The following is a 27602-nucleotide window of genomic DNA, read 5'->3' on the forward strand; positions in this document are numbered from 1 at the left end:
GTTTACATTAAAGTCTAGAACATGTCATGGGTTTGTCCCCGGAAGTCGCTTTTACACGATATAAAGAATTTTTCACAATCTGCTGATAGGAGAAGCCATATACTTGTTTTTCATCAGTCGCTTGAATTAGTTTATCCCATTTAATTATGTACGTATGAAATACAGTCTGTCGGTACATGAAGATTTGAACAACGTATCTGGCAAATTAAACAGCCAGCAGGGAGCGTCGCCGGTGAGAATCTATCTCACCAAGGAGTGCACTTCTCACTGCTCACCGGTGAGAATTCAAAAGATCTTATTAGTGAGCAGTGAGAAATGCACTCCTTGGTGAGATAATAGATTCTCACCGGTGAGAATGGAAATTCTCACCAAGCACTGTGAGAATGGTAATTTTTACGGTGAGAATGAACCAGAGTCACCATTCATTGGTGAGAATCAGCCAGATTTGTTGTTCACTGGTGTGAATCAATCTGGGTAATTCTCACCAGTGAACAATGAGTCTGGTTGATTCTCACCAATGAATGGTGAGTCTGGTTGATTCTCACAGTAAAAATTACCATTCTCACAGTGTTTGGTGAGAATTTCCATTCTCACCGGTGAGAATCTATTATCTCACCAAGGAGTGCACTTCTCACTGCTCACCCGTGAGAATTCAAAAATTCTCACCGATAGCAGTGAGAATGACAAGAGATTCTCACCAATTGCGAGAAAGCGTCACTTTCTCGCTCCAGTCTCGCAATTTTTTCCTATAGTGTATTATTCAGAACTGTATGCCGTATTCCGTACTCCGTATTCTGTATACTGTATACACTCTGTATTTAGTCTGCATGTGTGTATATGCAGTTTCAAAAGAATTAAAGGGAGTCAAACGCGATACGAGTTTTTTGAGTGTGTTCGCCGGTGACCCAGAGTGACGTAGACTTTTTAGATTCTACAACCAATAAAATTCAACGAACATAACTACTTGTTGTTGTTTTAAACGTATGTAGATATCCTAAGAAACGCTACAAGGATGCTATCATTATGTGATCTGACACTCTGTTGGGGGAGGAATTTGAAATTTTCTTGTCACTAAATCCTAATCAGAATTGAAAAGAAAGAAACAAAAATCATAATGAACATGTTTATAATCACGATAGCCATAGAGGGAAGATGCCAGATGGAAGTCGTTGAAGTCTGATTTTTATAATCTTTGCCCGAAAATATTGAACTCGATGTTTTGTTCTTTTTTTCATTTGGTATTGGGCGTTTACTTGATATCACACACATAAACTATATCATTATTAGAGCTTAGTTTTCGCAATAACCAGGACGTATATCGAGTGGATGCGTACACATAATAACTGCTAGATTGTTTGTTTGCAAAATGTGTAAATTTATGTAAATTACGCAAATCCTAGCTAAGCCAGGTTCTGCCCCCTTGGCAATTTGGTCAGGCTACTGCCATGCATGCATAGACCCTGACTATGGACTATGTGATGGCTTTAGTATCAAGCAATGAAAAACAACGTTCCGATAGGGCTTCATGTTATATTTACCACCTTAAAGGGGGTGGTCGTCGGAACGGCGCTCAACGGTCGCTAGGGACCCCTTCGACCGATATAAACACTGTATACAAGCTACGTTGGCGATTGATGACAGTTAAAACATGTTTGTCTTAATGTAAATCATAAAATTTAAATGTCTTTGCTAGTTTGCCATGATGCATCTATATATAGTGCATGACATACATTGTTTGTAAACAAAAAACTTGCACATGCGCAGTTCCGACGACCACTTCCCTTTAAATGAGACAGTACTCACACCCTTCTCTCGGTAGATTCCTTATTGAATGATTCAGCACGAGTTCTACTAATGGTGAATGGTAATTAATTCAATTTTAGCATACTACGATGTGGATGCAGCAATAGATGTTGAGGTTTGTTCTGAAGCATTGGGAATGGAGAATGAACGAATTAAGTATTATCAAATAACTGCAAGCAGTTCTCTGGACGGGTACCATCCATTTCATGGAAGACTTTATAATAGTGTGGGTGAGTATGCTGCGAACTTTAAAATATTCGTTGGGGGGGGGGGGTTAATACACGATAGATGAATTTATGCTCTGTTTGTTTTCTGGTACAGGTTCGGGATAACGCGTGTTTACTGCAAATTTATCAAAACAGATTTCAATTATGGAGTGTATGGTATTTACCATAGACAGTAGAGGTCGGAACTGTCCATGGTATTACTGGTCAAATATCTGTGTTAGTGCTCGACTTGATGTAAGAATGAACATTACAATCTTTCCTGAGGAGGTTTACGAAAGTACTGTCAATTTAATGAAAATAGGGCGGAGATTGTTTTCCTCGGTAGAAAATTAAAAGAACAGTACTGAAATCATGAAATAAAGAGATTAAAATAATGTTAAAGGGAAACAGTCGTTAGAACTGCGCCTGTGCGAGTTTCTTGTTTACAAACAATGTATTTCGTGCACGATATCTAGATGCACCTCATCATCATAGCTGCAATATTTAAATTATACGATGCAGATTATGACAGACATGTTTTAACTTTCATCAATCACCATCGTACCTTGCGTACAGTGTTTACATTGGTCGTATTGGCCCCATACGACCTTGAGCGCAGTTCCGAAGACTGTATCTCTTAAGTACAAAATTAATTAAAGGAAGGCAGCCCTCTGTCTCTGAAACCGAAGTAGTCCTAAAGTCAATAACCAGACAATTCCAGTAAAGAGCAGATATCTCATAACACGCAATTGTATCTCTCAGTTAGTTAGTACTTTAAAACTGAGCACTCGATAGGGGAATCATCTCAGCGAGGACTTAATGAAGTTTATGCTTGTAGTAAGGACTAAATAGTGTTTATGAGAAAACAGATCGGTTATTGATAAGAATTATATTCATTTTTAAAAGTAAAAAGGGATCTTAAAAATAAAGAAATCATATTTTGTACTTCATTCGCGACAATTTAATCTAAATAATCCGCCCGCTAAACTAAATTTAGGACAAAAACATTGCTTATGACAATTTGGAGGGCAAAGACCGACTAAAAAAATGCCTTAGCTCACACTTATCTTGCAGTGTCAATTACTACATTTGATATCCACTGGCTACACTACATCACACTAATGTATTCGTGAGACATTGTGTGATCACAAAAATTACTGTAAGAATCTGTATTATAAAGTACGTATCCCTCTCAACTTTTTCGAAGATTTCATTGACAAATGTTTTGGACTTTGAATCACTAGATTTGCTCACCACTTAATTCTACGATGTTTCATTAAATTTTCTACTGCCATGTGTTTATAAAATCTGTGAAATGATAAAGTCAATTCATGTATTACACTGAAGAAATTTTCTGAACATAAATCAGAAAGATTCCACATACTGCAAACTGAATGTTCAGACGTTATACCATGAGGGCCAAATGTGCCGATGACTTGTAACTATCAATGCGATCCAATCTTCAAATACTGGAATCATGTGGAAGTTATTTTCAGCAATATATAGCCTTATGGATCATCTGCATCGGTTTTCATTCGAATCAGATGCTCCGTAAGAGTTACACACTAAACAAAGTCTTACAGACAGACAAGCAGGCAGGCACGCAGAAAGGCCGACAACAAACCAACCTAACGCGGACGGCAAAGTAAGAACGCAGCTGTTAAGTTTCAGTAAACCTTGGCTTGAATTGAAAGAGACTGCGTATTAAATACAATAATGAAGTATAAATAACGTATGCCACGAGATATTAAAAATTCTCCGAAAGTTACCGTTGCTTTTTGAACAATATCTACAATTGCTATGCAGGTCTGACATGGGCAGCAGATGAACAGAATTCCGAACAGTTTATTCAGATTGATTTGTTGGCATTCACGACAGTACGAAAGGTATAGTACTGTTATCTATTTAGGGACTGGTCAGTTTCTTCGGCCTTGGGGGCCGGTGGATTCTTGGGGGGTCACCCTGTTTTTGACTTTAGTGATAGGGAGTTCACCATGTTTACAAAATGCCCGGAGGGGGGGGGGTTAGTGTGTTTTTCAATGTCGACGTCGACACGGGCTCATACTTGCATAAAATGCATTGTGCCAGCCACAAATTACATCATTCAGTTGCATTTTTCGGCGCGCCCTGTGGGCGCGTAACCTTAATAATGATAAGACATATTTTTCAGAGCTGCGTCCTAGTGCAACATCAGACATATATATATATCTGAGATATCTGTATGTTTAAAATTTTTCAGCGCGCCCTTCGGGCGCATTTCTTTAAAATATCAAACATGTTTTTCAGCATGCCCTTCAGCTGCATGACTTTCATATATCAGAGATATCTGGATTTTAAATATTTATCGGCGCGCCCTTCGGGCGCAGTAAATAAATATATCAGAGATATATGTCAGAAATATCTTGATGTATGTACATTGAAAGTCTGTTTTGCAAAGTGTACTAATCATTATCATCATAATGAAATCTGCAGTTCATATGAAAAGCATGACAAGTTCCTGATACGTTTCTGTTTCGTCTGTTATACTTTTCTATTTCCTCTGAGACAAGTTCCTAATACTTTTCTGTTTCCTCAGTATTTGAAAGCAACATGCACTAATATTCAACAATCACATTTTTCTTACAATAGTTCTGGACATATGGTTTTGCATAAAAAGAGTGGAGTACATTCACAGCTCATTCAAAATACTGTATTCAAACTTTAGAATTGACACCTTTAAGTTCCTATCTTACAACTGACATGACAACTATTCCATTAAAACACAGAATAACTGAATGCTTAAAATATACCCAAAAAGTAATCCACCGCCCACCCCAGGCCGAAGAAAATGACCAGTCCCTTATACAGATAAATCTATTAATGACGTAAAATGTTGCATTTTTAAGGCTTTCGATCATTATTGTACCATGGAGATGCAAACACGAAAACGCTACTTAACCCTAATAATTTTCATTGCATTAGATTGCAACTCAAGGTTTCAGACATACAGATACTTATGGTCAATTTTATGAATGGCGGGTGACGAGTTACATGGTGGAGTACAGCGTAAATGATATGCAATATGACACATATTTCTCGTCGACAAACTCAGCCAAGGTGAGTTTACTGTCAATTTTAATGACAAATCACTTTAAAATCTTCACAAAGCATGGAGCTCCCCTGTCAATTTTTAAACAACTTTTACCAGGAAATCGAATAAGGAATTGGTCTATACTGTTCGTAGGAAATGAATACAGCTGTTGGCATGAAAACAAATCTTACCGAAAAAATATTCGCTTGCTTTTGAATATTTGTCTGATTAGGTTTAATGTCTCTGCAAATGAAGTTAATCTTAAAGTATTGATTCACATTTTCACCATAACTACAAATATCCAAGGCAAACGGTCTAGTACTTGCCATTACATTTTCAGGTGTTCTTGGCGAATGTTAATGACACACATGTTGTTGAAAACGATCTGTCCCCGTCTGTCTTTACTCGCTTTTTGAAAATAAGACCTCAAACTTGGTTGAACAGAATAGCAATGAAGATTGAATTGTATGGATGTTATACAGGTAATTATGAAACACAATTTAAATTATAGATTTGTCCAATTAGGTCATACGGGATTAAATTTATTACTGGTGTAAACCAAAAAATCGAATCAAAGCATTTCTGACTTTATCACTAAGATAAATAGAGTCCAATTATAGGTGTCAGTATTGACATAAGATATTTTCATCCCTCTGAGTACAGAATGAAGTTATGAACCCGTGCAACTGTCATGGTAACTAAAGCATGAATGCATTCGATTTTGTAAAATTTTGTAATTTAGGTAAAGCTACGGTTTATTTGACAATGTTTTATTTTTTTATGTACAAATTACCTAAACTGTAAAAGTGGTAAACTGAGATGTTGAAGTAATGTTTTTTTCCTCTTCTTTCTCGTCTTCGATTTATGCAAATATGTTAGACTGACTAGTAATTCTGTATTGAACTAATATTTTGTATTTAATAAATCTTTACCTTGTAAATACAGCAATGTCATCGTGCAATACCTGGTATATCAATAATTACACATTGCCAGGATGGTATTGGATAGATAGTACTGGTGGAGATTCTGTTGACGTGTATCCCGATTACTGTCAGCTTATCCAACGTAAGTAATTTTGTCTTCAAAGTATTATTCCGATGTCAGCATTATTGTTTGAATTTTCAAAGTTCTATAGTAACAGGTACATGTTGCGTTATTTCCGGTTGTTATATATATAATATATTTCGCCGTGAAGTCTATTTCACTTTCAATAAAATTATAAGATAACCAATATATTTAGCTCATCAACATGCTTTTAATTGTTGTCGCAGTTTTCTGTCCCTGACGTATCGCTACGTGTAACAAAGCTTTCCTGACTAACCATATCATCGCAACTTTTGGCCAATTATTTTACTCCAGGCGAAAGCGCCATCAACGTCGCAGTTAATGGTACAAGCACACAGAAGGGAAATCTAACTGTGTCACAGTATGCCGTTGATGGAGACTACAGTTCCGTAGATGTAAATGATGGTCGTTGCTCATCCACGGGAGAAACTTCTAATCCATGGTGGTTATTAGAACTAGAGGAAGAATTCACCATAGAGAGAATAGCGGTAGTTGGAACATATGACGGTGATTGCATCGCTGAAGTGGATCCACAAAGTTGTCGTATGTTTTTTCTAGAATAAGTTTTGTTGTGTATTATTTTACTGGAACTCGTACATCACCCGAGGGGAGCTTACATAGTATTTTTATTTGAAACGAAGAGAAATTCTCATTTCCAGGTTCTACAAACATAATGTGTTTTATCGTAGAACAAACGCGTCATTCAAATGCTAATTAATCATTACATTCTATCTTAAAAATTGAAAACTATATTCCTAGATTTTGAAAGCAGACTCTAAGCCAATTTAAGATATTTTTAATCTTAATCACCTCTTCCAATAGAATGATCATTGAGTAGTTCACTGATTTATACTCTAATCGCAATTTTTTGATAGTTAATGTAAAACTTATTGTAAACTTACATGACCTAAGATGATAAAACTTATCCTACAGATTGATTTCACTCCATAACTTCGACAAATTATTTGCCCCTACTTTGAATTTAAGGTAAAGTGCGACGCATTCGGACGCGCACACGCTTTAGAACGTTTCTGCGCAGATTAAATCCAGCCTGCCGCAAATGGGTTATTTTGTTGCGCATATATTTAACATCACCTGTCATTGTTGAAATTGCGCTTTTACCTAATTTTTTGACCCAGTCTCTTAGAAATACATGTGACCTATAACCTTGTGATATTTTGACCACCTAGGAAGCTGGTTTTTATTCAATATGAGCGACAAAATTAACATTTCTCTCCCATTTTCATGGCGCATATTTCCCATTCACCTGGAGATATTGTAAAAAGTAGCGTGGTGACACCCTTTTATTAAAAGTGTAAACAAAATGGTATTATGTCAGGATTTTATTCGCCAAGTTTGGTCAAAATGACACCATTCCGAGCGACAGGAAGAAAGTTCGAAAATTATGTAGTGATATAATTTCGATATCGTCATTTTGTAATCGATGCTTAAGTAAAAATCTTTTACAAACATCTTGAAAACTATACATTCGATAGATATGGATCTTAATTCTTGGTATTTATTAAAATTAACTCATTTGCTAAGCGTTTTATAATTGCTTTCTTTAGTTTAAGTGAATTATATAATTTTTATTTATTTCTAACGACGCCATTTTAACGTCCGTTTCCATGGAAACTAGCGCGGTGACCCCCATTTTTTATTTCCTTTTTGCACTTGCACAACTTCCAAGAATATTTGTGCAAAGTTTCAAGAAAATGACACCACAACTTAATTTTGACGTAATTCGTAGTACTTCACCTTAATCGGTAATTCAGAATTTATTGATTATCCATCTACCATTGTGACGATAAGCTAAAATATAAGTTCATCAATTCAACAATAGCCTACTTTCCTATTTGATATTAAAACTAACATTTTTGAAACGCTATATGGCACTTAGCAGGCAAGTTGCAAGTTTACGACTATTCAAATCGTTATTTAATGAAAACTATCAATTTAATTTCGATAACGAAAATGTTGTGTGCTTTGTGAGGGATGTGCAAATTTGGATTTTAAGTCTTGTAGGAAAGTGCTATGAGCCGAATGTTTAATACTTTGATGATAATTTAAACAGTACGGTCATACGTTTGTAATTACATGGTATTCTAAGGTTTGACAGGGAGGTTGTTTAGTTTATCTTCATAACTGCCATCTCTAAATGTGAATAAAACCATCTTTAATTGAAAAGCAATGACGAAAGATTAGATGATTCAGTAACTGGGACTGACATATATACGTGCAATTGTTTGTTCATTTAAAAACATATAGCGTATCGTATCACATCATTATCATATCTAAGATGATTTACAACTTTGAAATCATCTTAAGATTTCTCTTCGTTCAAACGTACTTTGTGGTACCTGGTATGTACATCTTATAAGACAATCTTTCGATGACGTAACCTGCCTGCGTAATGAATCATGGAATCGGAATCCTCATCGTTGTATTTCAGAAAGGTTGTCAATATCATTTTCTTCTTGTTTCATGACGTCATTCAAATCACCGATTGTTGTATTATTTTTCGAGTACATTTCAAGTCAATCTGATTCAAATCAGATGTAGAGTACGGCGACGTCTGTACTTGGGCGGTGTTCTGTTGTTGTCGTCTGTGTCGTCTCTCACCGTACGCGTAAGTAGACGTCGCCGTACTCTACATCTGATTTTAATCAGATTGATTTCAAGTGAGAAGTTGCCATTTAACAGGGAATAGGTGAATATGTTTATCTAGTAGAAAACTGTTTGCTTTCTAATTCAGTTTCAATGTTATCATGCTTTTTAATGCACGGTATCTTCAACTCATTTCTATCAAAATTTCTTTGTGCTCACATTTATTTTCTGACACTTGGAAAATGATTTTTCGATTTGGGCGTTGAGAAAATTTGAGACTCGTACCTTATGTTGAGCGTCATGAAATGCGATTGCATAGACATGACACCATACGGTCGACATAAGAAGGTATGCCAAATAATTTGAATATTGTTACGTTAATATGACAAGCATGACAAGCGTAGAAACGCGAAGTTTTCTCTCTTTGTTGGTATACCGACATCTGATGTAATGTTTCCACAATTTTCAGGCAGAATACTAAAATAGGACTGAAGGACGCCACAACGTTAACCCCGGTACATTGGTAGAAAAGCTTGTAATATTAGAACATTCAGACAAAGAGTTAAATTAAGTAACATACAATACCGTTTTTGTGCATACCGTACATCCATCCATCCATCCATCCATCCATCCATCCATCCATTCATTCATTCATTCATTCATAAGACCACACGAAGTGACATATTGAATTGCTGAAAATAACTATTTTTTCATGTCATTTACACAGTGTTTCTTCAAAATTCAACATATATTTATTTCGGTTCTGATATGGATTCAGAGATTAATCCAGTGTGTGAAAGACCAACAGACTCGCTTCTGTCGAGCAGTCCATACATTGATATCGACTGTGGGGGCGCATTGACCGGAAGATACCTGAGGATACAGACTTACAGAAGCAATTGGCATTTGGATCTTTGTGAAGTGATGTTATATCCAATTGAGACTACGGGTGAGCTTCTCAAAGCTTGATCGTAATTTATTCTGTCTCAGAAGTTTGATATATAACTGCATTTCCTAAAATATGTCTACCACGAAAATTCTTACATCGTATCATTAACTTTTTACGCAAAATAGGGTTTCATCATTTTTACTGCTAATATTTTATTTTGAGTATACTTTGTTTGTTATTATTGTTCTTCTATACAGTTGAGCAATGGACTGATGTACTAGGAATGGAAAGTGGGGAAATCGAAGATCGTCATATAACAGCATCATCTGAAATCAGTGATAACTTTGGTGCAGCAAAAGCAAGATTGAATTCTGACATTGCCTGGACTGCACAATTCGTCAATGCTGACCAGTGGCTACAAGTTGATCTTTTCTCATTAACCTATGTAACAAAGGTAAATTACAATTTACTTTGGTGAAAAGTATAATGAAGCCGAACCATACATAAAATTTTGGTTGAACTGCTACACACTTTATACATCTGTAAATGGCATAAAGGGGTAGCTGATGAGAAATAAGTATTCGTGTGGGCACAAAGAAATATCGTACCAACGGATTGCTAGATACATTGTGTAGTCCAGGGATCCCTCGTCCTACCGAGTAATTTGCTAGATACCTACGGATTGCTAGATACATACCTCGTCATACCAAGTAATTTGACAATATATTTGTATCTAGCAATCCGTTGTGCAGTCTTAGTTATTAAATCTTTGCTTTGTCTTTGTTGGTGTGTGTATGTATGTATGTTGTTATGTTGGTCTTTTTTCCCCACACTCTTGACCTGAGTTGAATTTGTCAAGAACATTCTCAAGGTCACTGTCCTTCATGACCTCACGACCTTTAATTCACTCATTTTAATTCTCTCTAAATTTGACCCGCGCCTTTCACTGACATCAACATCTGTTCCAGTGTTATTGAAACCACTTCAAATGCGAGGAACATCGGTGTAATATTTGATGAAAACCATACATTCCAACAACACATCGGTGCCACTTGCAGTGCTATTCACTTCCTCCTTCGCAAAATTGGTCATATCAGGAAGTACTTGTCCAAAGATTCCTGTGCCACCCTCGTCCACGCCGTTATATCTTCAAAGCTTGACTTACTGCAATGCTCTACTGTATGGCTTGCCCGATACACGATTACAGCGGTTACAACGTGCCCAAAACACAGCAGCTAGAATTGTTACAACGACCAAGAAATCGGACCACATTACACCCATACTTATGCAACTTCACTGGCTTCCAGTACATCATCGCATTGTATACAAACTTTTGCTGATTACTTTCAAAGCCCTGAATGGACAAGCTCCACAATATCTCAGGAATTTAATAACACCTTCTGCCTCATCACGTGTTCTTCGTTCATCTGATAAATGCCTTCTGCACACACCTAGATGGAATCTGACTACCTTTGGTCGCCGCTCCTTCTCTGCAGCAGCTCCTGTCCTTTTGAGTTCTTTACCCCTGGACAGAAAAACCTCTCCTAATGTCAACATTTTCAAAAGACGCTTAAAAACTTACATCTTCCAGAGAGCGTTTTCATTGCAACTCTAAGCGCCACTGAGCATTGTTTAACTTTGGATATTTGGCGCTATACAAATTTTATAGATAGATAGATAGATAGATAGATAGATAGATAGATAGATAGATAGATAGATAGACAGATAGATAGATAGTTATGTTTGGAATGTTCTGGAAATTTAATTAGTCGTGAGAGGGAGCTAATTTTCGAGCAGTAATTAGCATATCAATAGAAGTTCTAGATTGTTCTTATATTCTCTTTTATAACCACTTGAGTATAAATAGGGGACCGGCACAGCTTGCAGTCAGACATTTTGGGATCGTGTCTCTTGCGTGTTACTTCAAGTCTTTGGAAACTCCAGCAGTATTAATTTCAAGACTTTTCAAGACCTTCACTGCCACGCTGGATTTATACTGTGAACTTTGTGCAACTTCAAGCCTGCAAGCTAAAAACTGTTGATTCGTCCGACTGACTGTTACAACTCTTAGACTGGAGCTTTGCCGTCCAAGCTGAGATAAGTAGCCTGTACACTTTTACAGTTTGTACCAAATATGGCATGCATGCATGCATTCATTCATTCATTCATTCTAATTGACATGCATCTCAGGTAGCGATACAATGTGGAGAAGATGGAGCCCATTCTAAGGCCTGTGTGACGCGTTTTTACATTCTCCATGGTCATGATGAAGATTCATTGTTGATTCTGGAAGATAGCAATGGTAACAAGGTAATTATGACATATCTGATGAAGGGGAGGTACCAATATTTGTTGTAAATCAAATTTTGTAAACAAGAATTGAACTAGAAGGCACGGCAAATGTTCAATAAAATCTCGAAATTACAATTTCTCCTTTTATTAACGTTTTCAAGTCTTCCATTTTCGTGGTACTGCAAAAAATTCACATCAATGCACGTAAGATTTTTATCGGCAGGTAATATTGACAAAAAGCTAATCAGAACCGCATTCTGACAATAGGCAACTTTCATGCAATCCTTTCTGTTCGTTTGGTATTTATTTTGATTATAATTTTTAAGTGTCGGTTGATAGGCGACTGGCTGCCGTATGTTGTGAGTTCGAATCCGATTGAAAACTAGCCGTATTTTCTACCCTGGGTTGATAGCTCTGCTGCTGAACAGAATTGTCCCCGAGGCTGTCTTTCGTCCAGTTTAAGCGATTTAGTCATTGCTTCGACAAAGTTTGTGTGCGATGTGTGATAGGGTACGAGCGTGAGTGCTTCATGAAATCTACAACGTGTGGAGCGGTTGCAGTCAGAAAATGTAACAATTTAGCCCGGATTATTGAATCACTCTTGTTTTGAGAGTGGGGATTTGGCCGGGGTTCTGTCTATTGCCTCTCCGCCAGACGACTAGCTGCCATACGTTAAGAGTTCGAACCCGATTGAAAACTAGCCGTAACTAGATGAGTAACTAGAGCATTATCATTATCCTCAAACGCTGCATTTCGTCATTACACATCTCACGTATGTGAAATGCAGGTGCAAATTATCGACCTTCCCACATTCATTCACCAGATTTTTTCCGGTACTGAAGACAGTGAAGACACTGTATATCATCAATTATCATCGGCGGTGTTTACTCGCTATATCAGATTCCAGTCATTAACATGGAATTATTGGATATCGATGAGACTTGAGTTGTATGGAAGATACCAAGGTTTGACTCCAAATATTTCACTGTCCTAACTAAAGCCATGGCACTAAAACTTACGATTTTAGAATGTACCGGTATTCTAATTATTGTAAAAAAAATGTCGAAGTAAAAGCATATAGTTTTAGTCCGGTGAAGTGTCCCATTATTTATAATTGTATTACTCTTGTATTTTGCCGTCTCACGGCGCATGCGCCTAAAGCTTTCCTACTGTGATAGTTTAATAATATTAAATGCCACATTTGATGCTAGTCGAAACAAAAAAGTTTCATTCTGATCTCATCAAGCAGCTATGAAGTCTTGCAATGCGTGGAAAGAAACAAACTTACACAATAGCAGTAATCGCTTTTGGATCGACGACGATGATGGAAGAACGAAATCTGTCAGGCATAGCTCATACTGCTGCTGTAAGTTATTTATTTGTTTTAAAATTAAACTTATCAACCATGTAAACATAAAGTACATAACACAGCATGATCGCATGATAAAATTTTCAGTAAAATAGAGACTATATGTTCAATTCAAATCTTGTCCAAATATTTTAGTGTGATATTAATGGGTGATATTGATAGGTCAGTGGTGTACGTCCGTGTCAAAACCTGCACTATACTTTCCTGGTATCATTTCTTCGATATTAGAAATATTTCTCACATATTATTATTATTATTATTATTATTATTATTATTATTATTATTATTCTAAATAGAAGTACTAGAAGAAGAAGTAGTAGCAATTATTGTTTAAAGAATAATGTGTTTTAAAAGTTCAAAATTAAAATCATAGTTTCAAAACCAGGTCATCTGAGCCGACTTATACAAAAACTCACAAACAAATTCACATTGTGAAATTTGATTCCCTATGTCTCAAAATCGTTTCTTTCAGATAACTTATATCATATTAACTTAATCATTTCTTCTGTCGGCATCAACCGACTAAATCAGTCAATCAATTAATTGATTAGTTGATAACCCTTTCCATAATAATAATAATGATAATAATATTAATAATAGTAATGGATTCTTATGTAGCGCACATATCCACAAGTTGATGTGCTCAAGGCGTTTTACAATTATTATTATCCCTGGTCACTGGACCTAATATGATACCACTCAACTCCCTGGGGAACAAACAACAGCTCACGTGTGCAGCCAATAAGCGCGTCATAGGTATACGCACACATTACAACCACTGTCCTACCAGGTACCCATCACTCCTGGGTGGGGAGAAGCAATGAGGAATAAAGTGCCTTGCTGAAGGACACAACACCATAGCCATGCCAGGGCTCGGACTCGCTATCCTGTGATCGTGTGTCCACTCCTCTAGCCATTGGGCCATGATGTCTCCTCCTTAATACATATTTTTTCATGGCAGACGAACACGAAATCCTTGGTGTCTACGACAATTCAAGGACAGTTCTGACGTCATCGTCTGTCTTTAATGCACACTCAAGTGCACAGCATGCTCGAATAACATCTTATTCACAGGCTGGTAAGCATATGACTGCACTCTAAACTAACAGTCTTTATTTGTTTACAATTTTTCTATGATTTATCGCCAGGATACATTTACATTTTGAACCTTCTGTGGTTACTTACTCATTTCTGCCTCTTTCACCACTCTACATATCCTTTACTGGTAACAGTCAACACTTTCTATAACGGAAAGAGCTCATTCCCTTCAAGATAATTAAGTCGTCACTATAGGGAAAAATTGCGAGACTAGAGCGAGAAAATGACGCTTTCTCGCAATCAGTGAGAATCTGTTCTTATTCTCACCGATGTCGGTGAGAAAATTTTAATCTCCACTGGAGATTGGTGAGAAATGCACTCCTTGGCGAGAATCGAGTGTGAGAACATTCTCACCGGTGAGAATGGAAATTCTCACCAAGTAGGCAGTGAGAATTGAAATTCTGATTCTTGCCAATGAATGGGAAGTCTTGCTGATTCTCGCCAATGAACGGCGAGTCTTGATGATTCTCACCAGTGAATTTGAATTCTCACTGTACTTGGTGAGAATTTCCATTCTCACCGGTGAGAATTTGTTCTCACACTTGATTCTCACCAAGGAGTGCATTTCTCACCAATCTTCAGTAGAGATTAAAATTTTCTCACCGACAGCGGTGAGAATAAGAACAGATTCTCACTGATTGCGAGAAAGCGTTATTTTCTTGCTCTAGTCTCGCAATTTTTCCCTATAGTGCGTGTAACATGAATGTCTGTCGCCAATCGGTAAAAAAATCATTCAGTCGATAAATGAATCAGCGACACTGATTTAAAAACTATGCATATAACACAGCTTTTGTCAGATGACTCTAGGGTCTCTTCAAGAAGTGAGTCTCTTGGTTTACATTTGATGAATGGCACTTGTTCTTGTTTGATTTGATATAACACTTAGACCTTTACAAATTTTGTTGAGAGTTTTACAGCAACTCAGACCTCTCTTTTAGGACCAGAGTGTTACTCGTGTTATGATGGATCGGACTATAGAGGCGTTGTAAGTCACACAGTGAACAACTTACAGTGCTTAATTTGGTCAGAAACATCGTACATTGTGAATGATGAAAGTGGTTCAGGTCTCGGTGAACACAATTACTGCCGTAATCCAAACAATGAAGCCAGGCCATGGTGTTTTGTGGGTACAATGTTTGATAGTACTGGTTGGCAATATTGTGACGTTGGTCAGCCAGCTACAACTTGTGGAAAAGGTACGCATATATGGAGATTTTAGGTTCAAGGCACATTTCAATAGGAACTTGAGCGAGCAGACGTATGCTGCTCTTAGAAATTAGATTATGACCAGATTTCATATCAACATTGAAGACATGAAATGTGAGATCCCTTCCATCTTCGCAATTGTATTCCTCGTCACCCACAATTCAATCCACCATTGTCACTCACTCGAGATAAAGCATTTTAGCATTAGGAAGGAATGCGTTTCTAAAACTTCTAATGTAACAGTACAGACACGATCATTAGAAGACGATGTGGTACACGGAAAAAAGCCTCAAGAACCTTATCATTAACAAACATTGTTAACTGATTATGAATGTGTCTTTTTCACAGAACAGATTTCCTTAATAGAATAAACATCCTTTCAATTTTAGATTTAAATAAATCATCAACTATATAAAATGGGGTCTACATGTTTGATGCTGCAAATAAATCGTTAATCATGGTTTAGACAGTGTCTTTAAAGTGTGTCAGACTCAGCATTTGGCTGCTATATTATCGTGAAATTATGGCCGGATAATAATAAAAATGACTATGACAATTGATGTCATATTGTAAGAGTTACTATTTATGTACACATTTCAGATTGCCTGACTGACTTTATGGCTGAGAGTGTGCCGTCCTTCAAAGAAATAGCGACCACAAACCAGACAACCATATCCTTTAACCTGCGAGTATTCAATGACACTTTCATCGGATTTTCTGCAAATCAGAATGATATTGATTACGTCTACGGCGTGAATATATTAGTAGGCCAACCAGCCAGTATTGACTTAATACGCACCAAAGATGGCGTTAACTCAATTTTAGCAACCGCAGCTGGGAGTTACCAAAATAACACATGGCAACAATTTTGGTTGAGTTTGCACGATGGCAAGTTGGCTCTCGGCACAGTGGAGGGACAAACACTAATTGAATACCAAGATTCTCAACAAATACCCGTAAATTATGTAATGTATGGAACAACAAGGCGAAGTGGTGATATACACCTGTGTGTAAGTGAAGGTAAGTGCCAAATGTTTACAAAAAGGTGTGAGGAACACAGGTTTACATTAGAATGGATTGGTCCATATGAGATAAAGTAGTTTTTGAAAGGTGTATTCTACAAGAACGATGTATACATCATATAATCTAGCGTTCGTCCCTATTATTTGTATTATTCCATAAAAACAAGGTTTTGAGGGACAGTTTCATGGTCATTACAGTACTTTTAACATATTGTCTTATTTTGTCGAGTAATTTCACTGTCAATGTGTATGAATGAAAACTAATTTTTCATGAATCGAATTTCCACTTTATATATCAAAGCTTTTTAAGATGCAGTGGTAAATATTGCATAAATATTTTAAAGGTGTCGGCACCTGGATATTTGCCAGTTTGTCTACAGACGACAAAGTCACGCCAATATAAGCAACGTCGTTTATTCGTACTATTTGATAGTGCGTTTTTGCTTTTTAAGATTGCACTGTCGTCTTTTCAGGTTGCTGGAGACCGTATGTAGAAAGGATAGAAACACCAGCAATATCTTTGAACACAACAGCTAATGCTAGCCTAGGGCAGGAAACAGAAAATCACTGGATACAAGCTACTCTTCAAGCTCCTGCTCATGTGTCAAAAGTAATTTACACATAATAGGTTTAAAGTTAGCTAATCGTATTATCACACAGTCTTAGACTAACTGAGATGCTTTACGTCGTCTGATAATATTCATACATTTGACTTGTTCACCATTACAACTTCGGCATGCTGGTGAGTCGTGAACATATCTTTTGATATTTCCCCATGATAAATGTCCCATACTTTGTTGTTATGAAGCGATGTATGTTGTCTCTTTCAGAGCTCCGAAGAGATATTTCGATCGCATGATTAAATGTAGTACGAAACTCCGATAATCGTAATATGTTTCCATGGATATCTTCACGGCATATATACTATCATCTTCTGTTGACTCTAACCCCCACCATTGCCATACTATACTGCGTTGACTCTTTATGGTGATGCAACACCGATTCCTGCACAGCATTCTCCCAACAGAAGTACGCTTTTTGGAAAGTCATTGACTGTCTTCAATTGACTTCTATTTGCAGGTTGAAATGCGAGGCGATGTCGGCTGTAGCTCTGCAAGAGTTCTGCGCTATAGGGTGGATTACAGTATCGACGGACAAGATTACGAGTGGTACAAAGAACAGGGCGAAATCAAGGTTTTTCATAAGTTATATTTCAAAAGATGTTGTCACGTCAACTGACACACATGTAAAAAGTATGTTGGTTAAATTCTTGTACAGAATATGCTCTTCAGAGGGTTAAGTGGATTACACAATCGAATACTGTGTTGAAAATAATATGACACGTGCAAGAACTACGCCGGAAATGGCGGGATTGCAGATATAGTTATCCCTTTGAAAGATGGAAAACATAGAGTGAAAGAACGACACATCGATTAGATAATAACTGTGGTTTAGTATTAAAATGTGATTTTACAACAATCTGTCACGTGCGTGAATTATTATAATGATTTACTTTGTATCAAATATGTATTAGCTCTGTGGTATTCTACTAAAAAGTATATTTAGTTGCTGATTATGTTCACCCTATAAGGAAATGATGCCAATAAGATTATTAGTATTGTTATTGTTGTTTTTTGTTGATGGTGATGATGATGATATTTTTGTTGTTGCTGTCGTCTTTGTTATTGTTATAAAGTACCCCTTCTCAGAAAGTCCAAAGACACACTGCAAGACAAATCGGCAACGGATCATAGCTATGAACCTTGACACTTTTCACTGTACACGCTATACTATAAGATTTAATGTCTTTAAAAAAAATTCAGTCTTTCGACACACGAAAACATTCATGATACAATTATATCGATTCATTAAACTTTGTCATGGAAATTTATGTCGAATAGCAAAATAAATTTATCGCCTGGTAATATACAATAATAACTTAGAACTCCATCAGATGTTTTAATGTGATCAATGTTTGACTACCTCTTATTTAATTGGCAGGACATATTTGGCACGACATATCCCCATGTAAACCATATATATGAATTCAATGATCCGATCTTTGCAAGATTTGTCAGAATTCATCCGTTAAAAATGGAACAATATTTTTGTCTGCGATTGGAACTTCATGGTTGTTATGAAGGTAAGAAATACTAAATTGTATACCTTAATGCCAGATATTTGTTTTCAGTCAAAAGTTTGTATGACGTTAACATTACAGTGTTTTGTCACATAGCCCATTTCGCTTGGTATGCTATGAAAAATGACTGGTAGGGATATCTTACAGACCCGTAGCTCGATTTCATAACTCACTGTCTTCCCAACTTTAGACCGGCTATCGACATGTGAGATTTACATGTTAATTCTCGTTAATTCTTTTTTTTTGCAAATCGACAAGATGGAAATAATTTTTGCAAGTTTCTCCGAGTCTATACGGTTTTGTTCTGACTAGACTCCGGGCGATACACCAGGTCATGCTGCCACTTACGTTTGTTGTCGACTACTTAAGACGATCATTTCAGTCAGTTCATTTGAAGTAACATCGCAACAAAAGCACTAGCAGTAGAATCTCCTGGCACTCTGAGCAATGGGGCAAAATAATAAGATTTAATTGCGCATGCGCGAAAGCAAAACTATATTACAAGGGTACATTGATAAATTAATCACAAGAGCATGATAGATAATATCATATAAGCTTAAGTTGATAAATCAGTAGCAATTGAAATAGACGAGCTTAGAGTGGGCATCAACAAATACATACGGACTGGTTTCCTTGAAATGCTGATGAAATATATTACTTGGTCGTAATACATACATCTCTGTAGACTTCGCTTGACTCTGGGATTTCAAGTAGCCGCGCTACTCAAGCATCATTCAATGTTCATCTTGCAAAACGAGTTTTAATGTATCGGCATGTGGAATGCAACATTTCTGTAAAATATTTTGTGGTTTTACAGTCTTGAAATCATGTGATAAATGGTTACACAGAGGTTATCCTTACCAGTCTTACTGGGTTGGCATGGAAACTAATAAAACTTTGGAATATTGCGGTAAGCCACAACTACAGAATAGTCAACGATGATGTTATTTAAATGCCTTATGATTTGAAATTGGTGAATTTCAGTTGCGTTACAAAGGTAAGTACTGAAAGACCCCATAATCTGCTTTCAAATCCTTGCGTGTACACTACAGTAAAACCTGGTTGTTATTAAATATTCTGTCTATGCTCTGACATATTTTCATTTGAGCAACTCCAATCATGTCCTCGTCACTACTAGCGTATACGTTTCAGACACGCCCATCCCTGACGGCTTGGATCATGTGAATACAGGTAAATATTTATTCATGTATTACGAACCCTATGTGGAGAAAGATACACACACACACACGTACATACATACATATACATATATAAAAATACATAAATGTACAAATCCCTATCCTTCCACGTAAGTACAAGTGTACTGCCGCTTAAAAGCTCTACGTGGCACAGCTGTGGCAGTGTGTGTGTAAGTGCAGTACAGTGGCTCGAGGTGTTGCCGTCCGACCCAAATACGCATGCAAAACCTCGAGCTACTGTACTGCAGCTAGTTTGTAAGCCTCAACACGTACAGCTTGCCACGCAGAGCTATGCTTAATTATTGTGCTCGATTGCTGTATGATATTTCAGTGAGATAACACTGATTTCGGTGTATTGTCGATCATCGTATGTTGTTACAACATATGGTCACACGATACGTACAAGTGTATATAATATACTGTCAGAAAACGCGGCCTGCACAAGGGAAGAACACTTTGTTGTTGTTGAACCGCCGAGAAACAAAAGTTCTGCACACACAGGTTAATCACGGCATAGTTTTGTCAGTCTCGAATTTCTCACATCGGCGTATATTTTCCACCAAGTACCGAGTGACACGAACAGGGTTTTATGATGTTGATTTATGCTGTAATATCTCCTAAGTCAGCATTTTACACGTCAACATCTTTAATTTAAGAAAGTGACGTGATTGTACACATGTACAACGCGTGATTTTTCAAGGTGACAATCCAGGTGGCAATAAAAGTGCCGACAATGACTGTAAGTTTGCAGAGTCAACATATCATGAGTCAGCATTTCGTTGGTCAAAAAATCTTTAAAAATCGTTTTTCTTTAAAATCTGCTGGACAGACAGCTTTTATATTTGATATGTAGATGCAGCCTAGGCTATAGACGGGATTTTGTTCAAATGAAGTTTACATTGCGTAAATTATGCAAATGCGCTTAACAAATGTGAAAACTGTAAAAAATTACTACCTCAAGAACTGCTGTTTTGATTTCTTTGAAAATTAGTGTACAAGTACCTTAGGTGGACCTTATACAGTGTTATGTATATCGTGAAGATATCTTGAATTTTGTATTTTTGCTGAATGTTTGGTCATTTTCCTCATTTCATATACAATTCTTTTTTGCACAAGACATACATTCATTTAACGACCGACTCTTATTGAGCGATTTGTACAATATTAACTCTGATTATGCGAATTGAACAGGTCAGACTGTGCTTGAGCCAATTGTACAAGACACATTCTGATTGAATGATTTGTACAAGACAAACTCTGAGCAAGTGAATTGTACAAGCCAGACCGTATTTGAGCGTCTTGCACAAGACACAATCTCATTGACCGATTTATACAAGACACGCACTGATTGAGTTATTTAAACAGGAGAGACCCTGGTTGAGCAATTTCTACAAGACAAACTGTGATTGAGCGAATCGTACAAGAAAAACTCCGATTGAGCGATTTCTACAAGACCAGACATACACTTCTTGAACGATTTGTACAAGATACACCCTTATTGAGCGATTTGTACAATACAATTGAGCGAATTAATAAACAAGTCAATTCGTACTTGATCGATTTGTACAAGATACACTCCGACAGAGCGATTTGTACAAGACACACTCTGATTGAATGCTTTGTACAAGACAAACTCTGATTGATCAAATTGTACAAGCCAGAAAGTCTTTGAGCGAATTGTGCAAGATACTCTGAGCGATTTTTACAAGACACTCTGATTGAACGAATTGTACAAGCAAGACCTTGATTGAGAGATTTGTACGAGACACACTCTGATTGAATGCTTTGTACAAGACAAACTCTGAGTGAGCAAATTGTACAAGCCAAAGAGTGTTTGAGCGACTTGTGCAAAATACACTCTGAATGAGCGATTTGTGCAAGACACACTCTGATTCACCGAGTTGTGCAACACATTCGCTCATTTCGCGATTTGTAAAAGACAAACCGTGAGAGATTTGAACTATACATACGATTGAACGATTTGTACAAGATAGACCCTTATTGAGTGATTTGTACAAAACAAACTCTGATTGAGCAAATTGAACAATTTACAACGTGCTGGAGCCCTTTGTACAAGATATACTCTGATACAGCGATTACACAGACACATTCTGATTGAATGCTTTGTACAAGACAAACTCTGAGAAAGCGAATTGTACCATCCAGACCGTATTTGAGCGATTTGTTCGAGACACAATCCCATTGACCGATTTATATAAAACACACACTGATTGAGCGATTTGAACAAGGCAGACCCTGGTTGAGCGATTTCTACAAGACAAACTGTGATTGAGCGAAACGTACAAGACAAACTCTAACTGGACGATTTGTACAAGATAGACCCTGATTGAGAAATTAGTACAAGACACACTCTGATTGAGCAATTTGTACAAGACCAACTCTGATTGAGAGATTTGTACAAGACAAACTCTGATTGAGCGATTTGTACGAGACAAACTCTGATTGAGAGATTTGTACCAGACATATTCATTGAACGTTTTGTACAAGATAGACCCTTATTAAGAGATTTGTAAAATACAAACTCTGAGAAAGCGAATTGAACAAGTCAAACCGTGCTTGAGCGATTTGTACAAGATACAGTCTCAGTGATAGAGCGATTTTTACAAGACACACTCTTATTGAGCGAATTTTACGAGCAAGACTGTGATTGAGAGATTTGTACAAGACACTTTGTTTGAAAGCTTTGTACAAGACAAACTCTGATTAAGCAAATTGTACAAGCCAGAAAGTGTTTGAGCGATTGTGCAAAATACACTCTGATTGAGAGATTTTAACAAGACAAACCCTGACTGAGCGACTTGTACAAGACACTCATTGTGCGATTTGTACGAGACAAACTCTGATAGAGAGATACTTATTCTGTAATATTTTTATTAAAAATATTGAGGAGTTATCACCTGATAATTTTAATATGACAAGTAAACACCACAAGTCAATTCTGCTCAATAATGTAATGAATGTAATGATTTTAATCATCCGATTTTTCATAATTTTAAACTTTATCAATAAAAACCAGTTCTTAAAAAGTATACTCATCTCATAAGCTTTAAAAACCATTCTTCATAAGAGAACAAATACAGGACAAAAGTTCAATGTTACATGTGTCAATACTAGTAGGCCTGCGTTTTTCCTTCAGATGTAGGGAAAGTACCCATAGTGCATTGTAACATGCCACATTTTCCTCAGCTCATGGAAATGCTACTCACTGGAAAGTTTTTGGCAAACAATCAAAAAATGACTGAAAACTTGAAGATGTATTTATTATAAGTGAAGTATTTCACTCTATGTTCACAAAATTGGCAAAGGAATGAAAAATTACATTACTTTTTGTTTAATAACAAGCAATAACCTGTCAGATCTCTGCTATTGAGTCCTGCACTTACAATGCCAGAGAAAGATTGTCACCTGACATAAATGTTCATGTCAGGGGATCATGAACGCAGAGTTGACACCAACTTTATTTAAATGATATAATGCACAATGTCTGCTCATGTAGAAGTTTTTGAGAATGCATTGTAGTTTAGCTGTGATATGCTTCACATTGTCCCTTCCATCTCATCATCAATAGTGGTTAATAAAGCATAAAATGATGATCGTTTTATAGTAAATCTGAATGGCGTATCTGAAAAAAAGTTTGACCAAATAAGGTCCAAAAAATTTCAAATACTCTTATCATTTATACACCAAAATATCCCCATCCTGCAGAGTGAATTACAATTTTAAAGTTTAAAAGATTTCTGAGCAGTAGTTTCTATGGTATAATGTTTTCGAATCAATTTTTCTTGACTATTAACATAAATTGAGGTTTTCTAACCCAAATATGTCTACCCTTCATCCTACAAGTAAATTATTGCTGCTAAACTAAACTAAAGGTTGTCTGCTTTTTGAATATATATAGTATGAGGGGGTTTTCTTGATAAGAAATATTGCTTTGAAAAAAGTGCCTTTTTAAGTGCTATGCTACCTTTAATGCATCTGAATAGCTTCATATCACTAAAACTGTGGAAATAATGTGTTTTACAATAGCTACACCGAGCAATCTGCTCTTGGAATTTATTTTTGACAAGTTACAAAATTAAGAAAGAGTTCCTTAAAGGCCCACACCACCCACCCCAAATGTTTTTCTTAAGTAGGATATACAACACTTTTAAGTATGCTAACCCTAAAACTAACCCTAACCCTAATTCTACACCACTCTAAAAAGTTGTATTTGATATGCTTTTTCCAAGTCCGCAATTAAAGTGATTTCCAGGGGTGCAGGGCTTAAAGGAACTCGTGCCTTAAATGATCATTTGAATTTCATTGAATCAGTGTGTTAAGAATATGAAATCCAAATATATTGAATACATTCAATCTTAAGGTTGTGTATTATGGCAAGCCAAGTGTTGCAAAATTCAAAAAATACATTTGTGTGTTCTAAGTTTTGATGATACATTTTAAGAACATAAACATGGTTGTTATTAACATGAACATACAATTTAAGAATATAAACATGCAATTTAAGAATATACACAAATTTTTAGAACACAAACATGAAATTTTAGAACACAATCATCAAAACTTAGAACACACAAATGTGCTTTTTGAATTTTGTAACACTTGGCTTGCCATAGTTGTGAGACATCAAATATAGAGGTATATGTGACGGTTCACATGTGTTACTGTGGAGATACATGCAGAAACTATCAATGAGAAAAACTGAATAACATGCTGGTAGTAAATACTGTGTGATCTAAATCAATAGCTTGTTTTATCCCATGGTCATCTTTTAAGATGCAAATGGTATTTAACTTGGAGCAAGATCTTAACTAATTTGATGATATTTTCAAATACAACTGAAAATCAATATGGGAGTTACTTTTGACAATTAAAAATACTGAGCATGAAATGAATGTTTCTTTATGAATATGGCAAGTAAAATGCACACTTCAAAGATAAAACCTCCTAATCAGAGACTGCATTGTCTCAGGGTATGACAGCTGATTCCTGGAGCATAATCACAGTTTACAGCTGGCTAGAGGCACTTCTTCTAAAATGTCTCTGACCAGCCTTGCTGCATGCTGGGCACATCCCCAGTGTAGAGATATTCCACCACCTCCATGACCATAGTTATGTACAACCTAAATGAAGGTAAGATACAATATGTACAGTCAAACTAGATGTAACATGCTACTCTGTTGGCAATAGAAAATTCACCAATTCAAAACCTATACTTAAAGAATATTTATTGTTTACTAATTTCTGAACTGTAAAACTGATGTTGTAAACATTGAAATACAATTATCGTGAGATCAGCATTGAATTTGATGTATAATTTCTAGAGAAAACCAACTGCAAAAATGAATGTATTCATGTCTTTTAATAAAAAGAATTCTGAAATACAACATGTCATTAGCTCTAAAAGTTCCCTCTGTAGAAAATGGGTGGGACCACTAACCATTTAAAACAACTAATGCAATAACATTAAAACAACTAATGCAGTTGAGGGCCCACCCTCCCCTCTCAAAACTTTTAGAAATAATGGAACATTAAAAGATGCCTGAATGATGTCTTACACACACATACACTGCTTCTACAAATCCAAGATACTGTATAACTCACAATGAATTCCTTTTTCAAGGTGATAGAGCAATCTTAACATAGTTCTTGCTAAGACAAATACTCAAAGCATTTCAAGTTTTCAACAGTGTAAAAAGGTGAAGTCTTTATATACCAGATATGAACTGAAAATGCTCTCGTGTTTCATTATATATTGCAGTTGTGAGTAAAGTTAAAGTTTTGCCACTTGTTTGCAACTTCATGAAAGTGTTATGATCAACATCATGAACAATATTCACCACAGATTAATTATAAAGGTCATCAAGAATACAAATATGTAATTAGCTGAAATAAAAATACTTAATTTTTTTGACTGCTCTCATTGTATCACCACTTTATATACCGAGTGTAATTGCCTTTGGTCAAGTCCTTCAAGCTATATATGCCAAACTGTGAAAGCTCATTAGGTATACAAATTATAAATTAGCTCACATGAAAATGCTAAATGACTTTCAATATTGTTTTAACTTGGAATCATCAATGTACATAGGATGTTTGCCAACTTTGGTCTAGAAAATCCCGTTTTATATCCTCAAATAAGAAAGTTCATTAAATATGCAAATTAGGATTGGCTGAAATGAAATGCTTAAGGACTTTGAGCAATATTTTAACAAAGTACCTTCAATGTATATAGCAAGTTTCGTCAAATTTGGTTGAGTCAATCAAGATATATATCCTCTTTTAGGAAAGTTCATTAAATATGCAAATTAGTAATTGGTTGAATTTAAAATGCTAAATGCTAAATGACTTTTAATAATGTTATATCCTAGTATCTTGAATGTAAATATCAAGTTTTGTCAACTTTGGTTGATTAAATTTAGATATATACTAATTACGAAAAGTTCATTAAATATGCAAATTAGGGATTGGCTGAAGTTGAAATGCTTACTGACTTTCAGTAATGTTATATGATTGTATCTTTGATGTACATAGCAAGTTTGGTCGAGTTTGGTCAAGTCAACCAAGATATATATTAACCCTACTTAGGAAAGTTCATTGAATATGAAAATTAGGAATTAGTTGCAGTATAAATCAAAACAACTTTTTTGGCAGGTATCGCAAGCTGGTAGATAAATACAATATCTCTCTTCGACAAATGATCACTGATGGCATCGGTGACATGGGGCCTTAGTTAGTGACCACTACCTATCTGACTTCCAGATTGATATATGGCAGGTGCCACATGTGGGGCAGGATGCGCTTACTATTTTCGAAACACCTGACATCACTTCTTGGTCTTTTGGCCAGAGGTCCATATATCTTTCTTTCATGAATTTGACTTTGTTTGTGTACCGTCTATTTACTGTCTGTTCTGTGCTGTTTTGTGTCTATGTTTACAACTATTGTCTTACAAATTCTGACCTAGTGTTATTGGATTATGGATTGGTATGATTGCGATTATTTTCCTATGGTTGTATATAGTATCTCCTATGTACATGGCAAGTTTCGTCAAGTTTGGTCAAGGCAATCAAGAAATATAACCCTAATTAGGAAAGTTCATTAAATATGCAAATTGGTAATTGCCTAAAGTAAAAATGCTCAATAACTTTCAATAATGTTATATCATAGTAACTTCAATGTACATAGCAAGTTTCATCAACTTTGGTCAAGTCAATTCAGATAAATATCCCTAATTAGGACAGTTCATTAAATATGCAAATTATCCATTATCTTTCATGTCACCCCTTAAACCGATGTGCGGGTATAAAATGCCCCCAACTCATTGAAAATTCATAATGGCGCTTGCAACAGCTAGGTATGGCCACTCCGTGAAAATCGGCCTAAACGATTCTAAAACAAAAATTATTGGCATACCATGAACAAAGAATTTCATAAACACCTAGGCCATAATGGTATCCACAAAGTTTCACAAAGTTTTTTTACAACTACGACGATTTGGGGAAAAATCGCTTTCTGAACAAAGGGAATGGCCCTTAAGAGAAAGTCACCCCATGATTCAAACAATTGTCAATCATTCAGTGACATGCAGAGGTGTAAACTGGTCAAACATTTGCTG

The 27602-nt window shown here is 36.2% G+C and overlaps 2 protein-coding genes across 5 annotated transcripts in view; one reads left to right on the top strand and one right to left on the bottom strand.

The window, feature by feature from the left end:
- Window positions 1-19709, top strand: part of LOC139132644 (uncharacterized) — a 39327-nt gene extending 19618 nt beyond the window's left edge. The window contains exons 13-30 of the mRNA XM_070698913.1: window positions 1884-2033; window positions 3816-3895; window positions 4971-5105; window positions 5420-5561; window positions 6025-6144; window positions 6439-6687; window positions 9479-9700; window positions 9898-10094; window positions 11831-11950; window positions 12756-12897; window positions 13182-13298; window positions 14263-14379; window positions 15338-15595; window positions 16206-16625; window positions 17101-17237; window positions 17708-17821; window positions 18629-18770; window positions 19585-19709. Coding sequence (XP_070555014.1) covers window positions 1884-2033; window positions 3816-3895; window positions 4971-5105; window positions 5420-5561; window positions 6025-6144; window positions 6439-6687; window positions 9479-9700; window positions 9898-10094; window positions 11831-11950; window positions 12756-12897; window positions 13182-13298; window positions 14263-14379; window positions 15338-15595; window positions 16206-16625; window positions 17101-17237; window positions 17708-17821; window positions 18629-18770; window positions 19585-19709 — 2987 coding nt within the window. The remainder of the gene's footprint in view (window positions 1-1883; window positions 2034-3815; window positions 3896-4970; window positions 5106-5419; window positions 5562-6024; window positions 6145-6438; window positions 6688-9478; window positions 9701-9897; window positions 10095-11830; window positions 11951-12755; window positions 12898-13181; window positions 13299-14262; window positions 14380-15337; window positions 15596-16205; window positions 16626-17100; window positions 17238-17707; window positions 17822-18628; window positions 18771-19584) is intronic.
- Window positions 19710-23222: 3513 nt separating this feature from the next.
- LOC139132409 (D-aspartate oxidase-like) overlaps window positions 23223-27602 on the bottom strand; it is an 86953-nt gene continuing 82573 nt past the window's right edge. For all 4 annotated transcript variants that reach the window (XM_070698757.1, XM_070698755.1, XM_070698756.1 and 1 more), the window contains one exon: window positions 23223-25107. In XM_070698757.1, coding sequence (XP_070554858.1) covers window positions 24985-25107 — 123 coding nt within the window. In that variant the 3' untranslated portion in view covers window positions 23223-24984. The remainder of the gene's footprint in view (window positions 25108-27602) is intronic.

The sequence above is a fragment of the Ptychodera flava genome, chromosome 5, assembly GCF_041260155.1.
Source record: "Ptychodera flava strain L36383 chromosome 5, AS_Pfla_20210202, whole genome shotgun sequence".
Lineage (NCBI taxonomy): Eukaryota > Metazoa > Hemichordata > Enteropneusta > Ptychoderidae > Ptychodera > Ptychodera flava.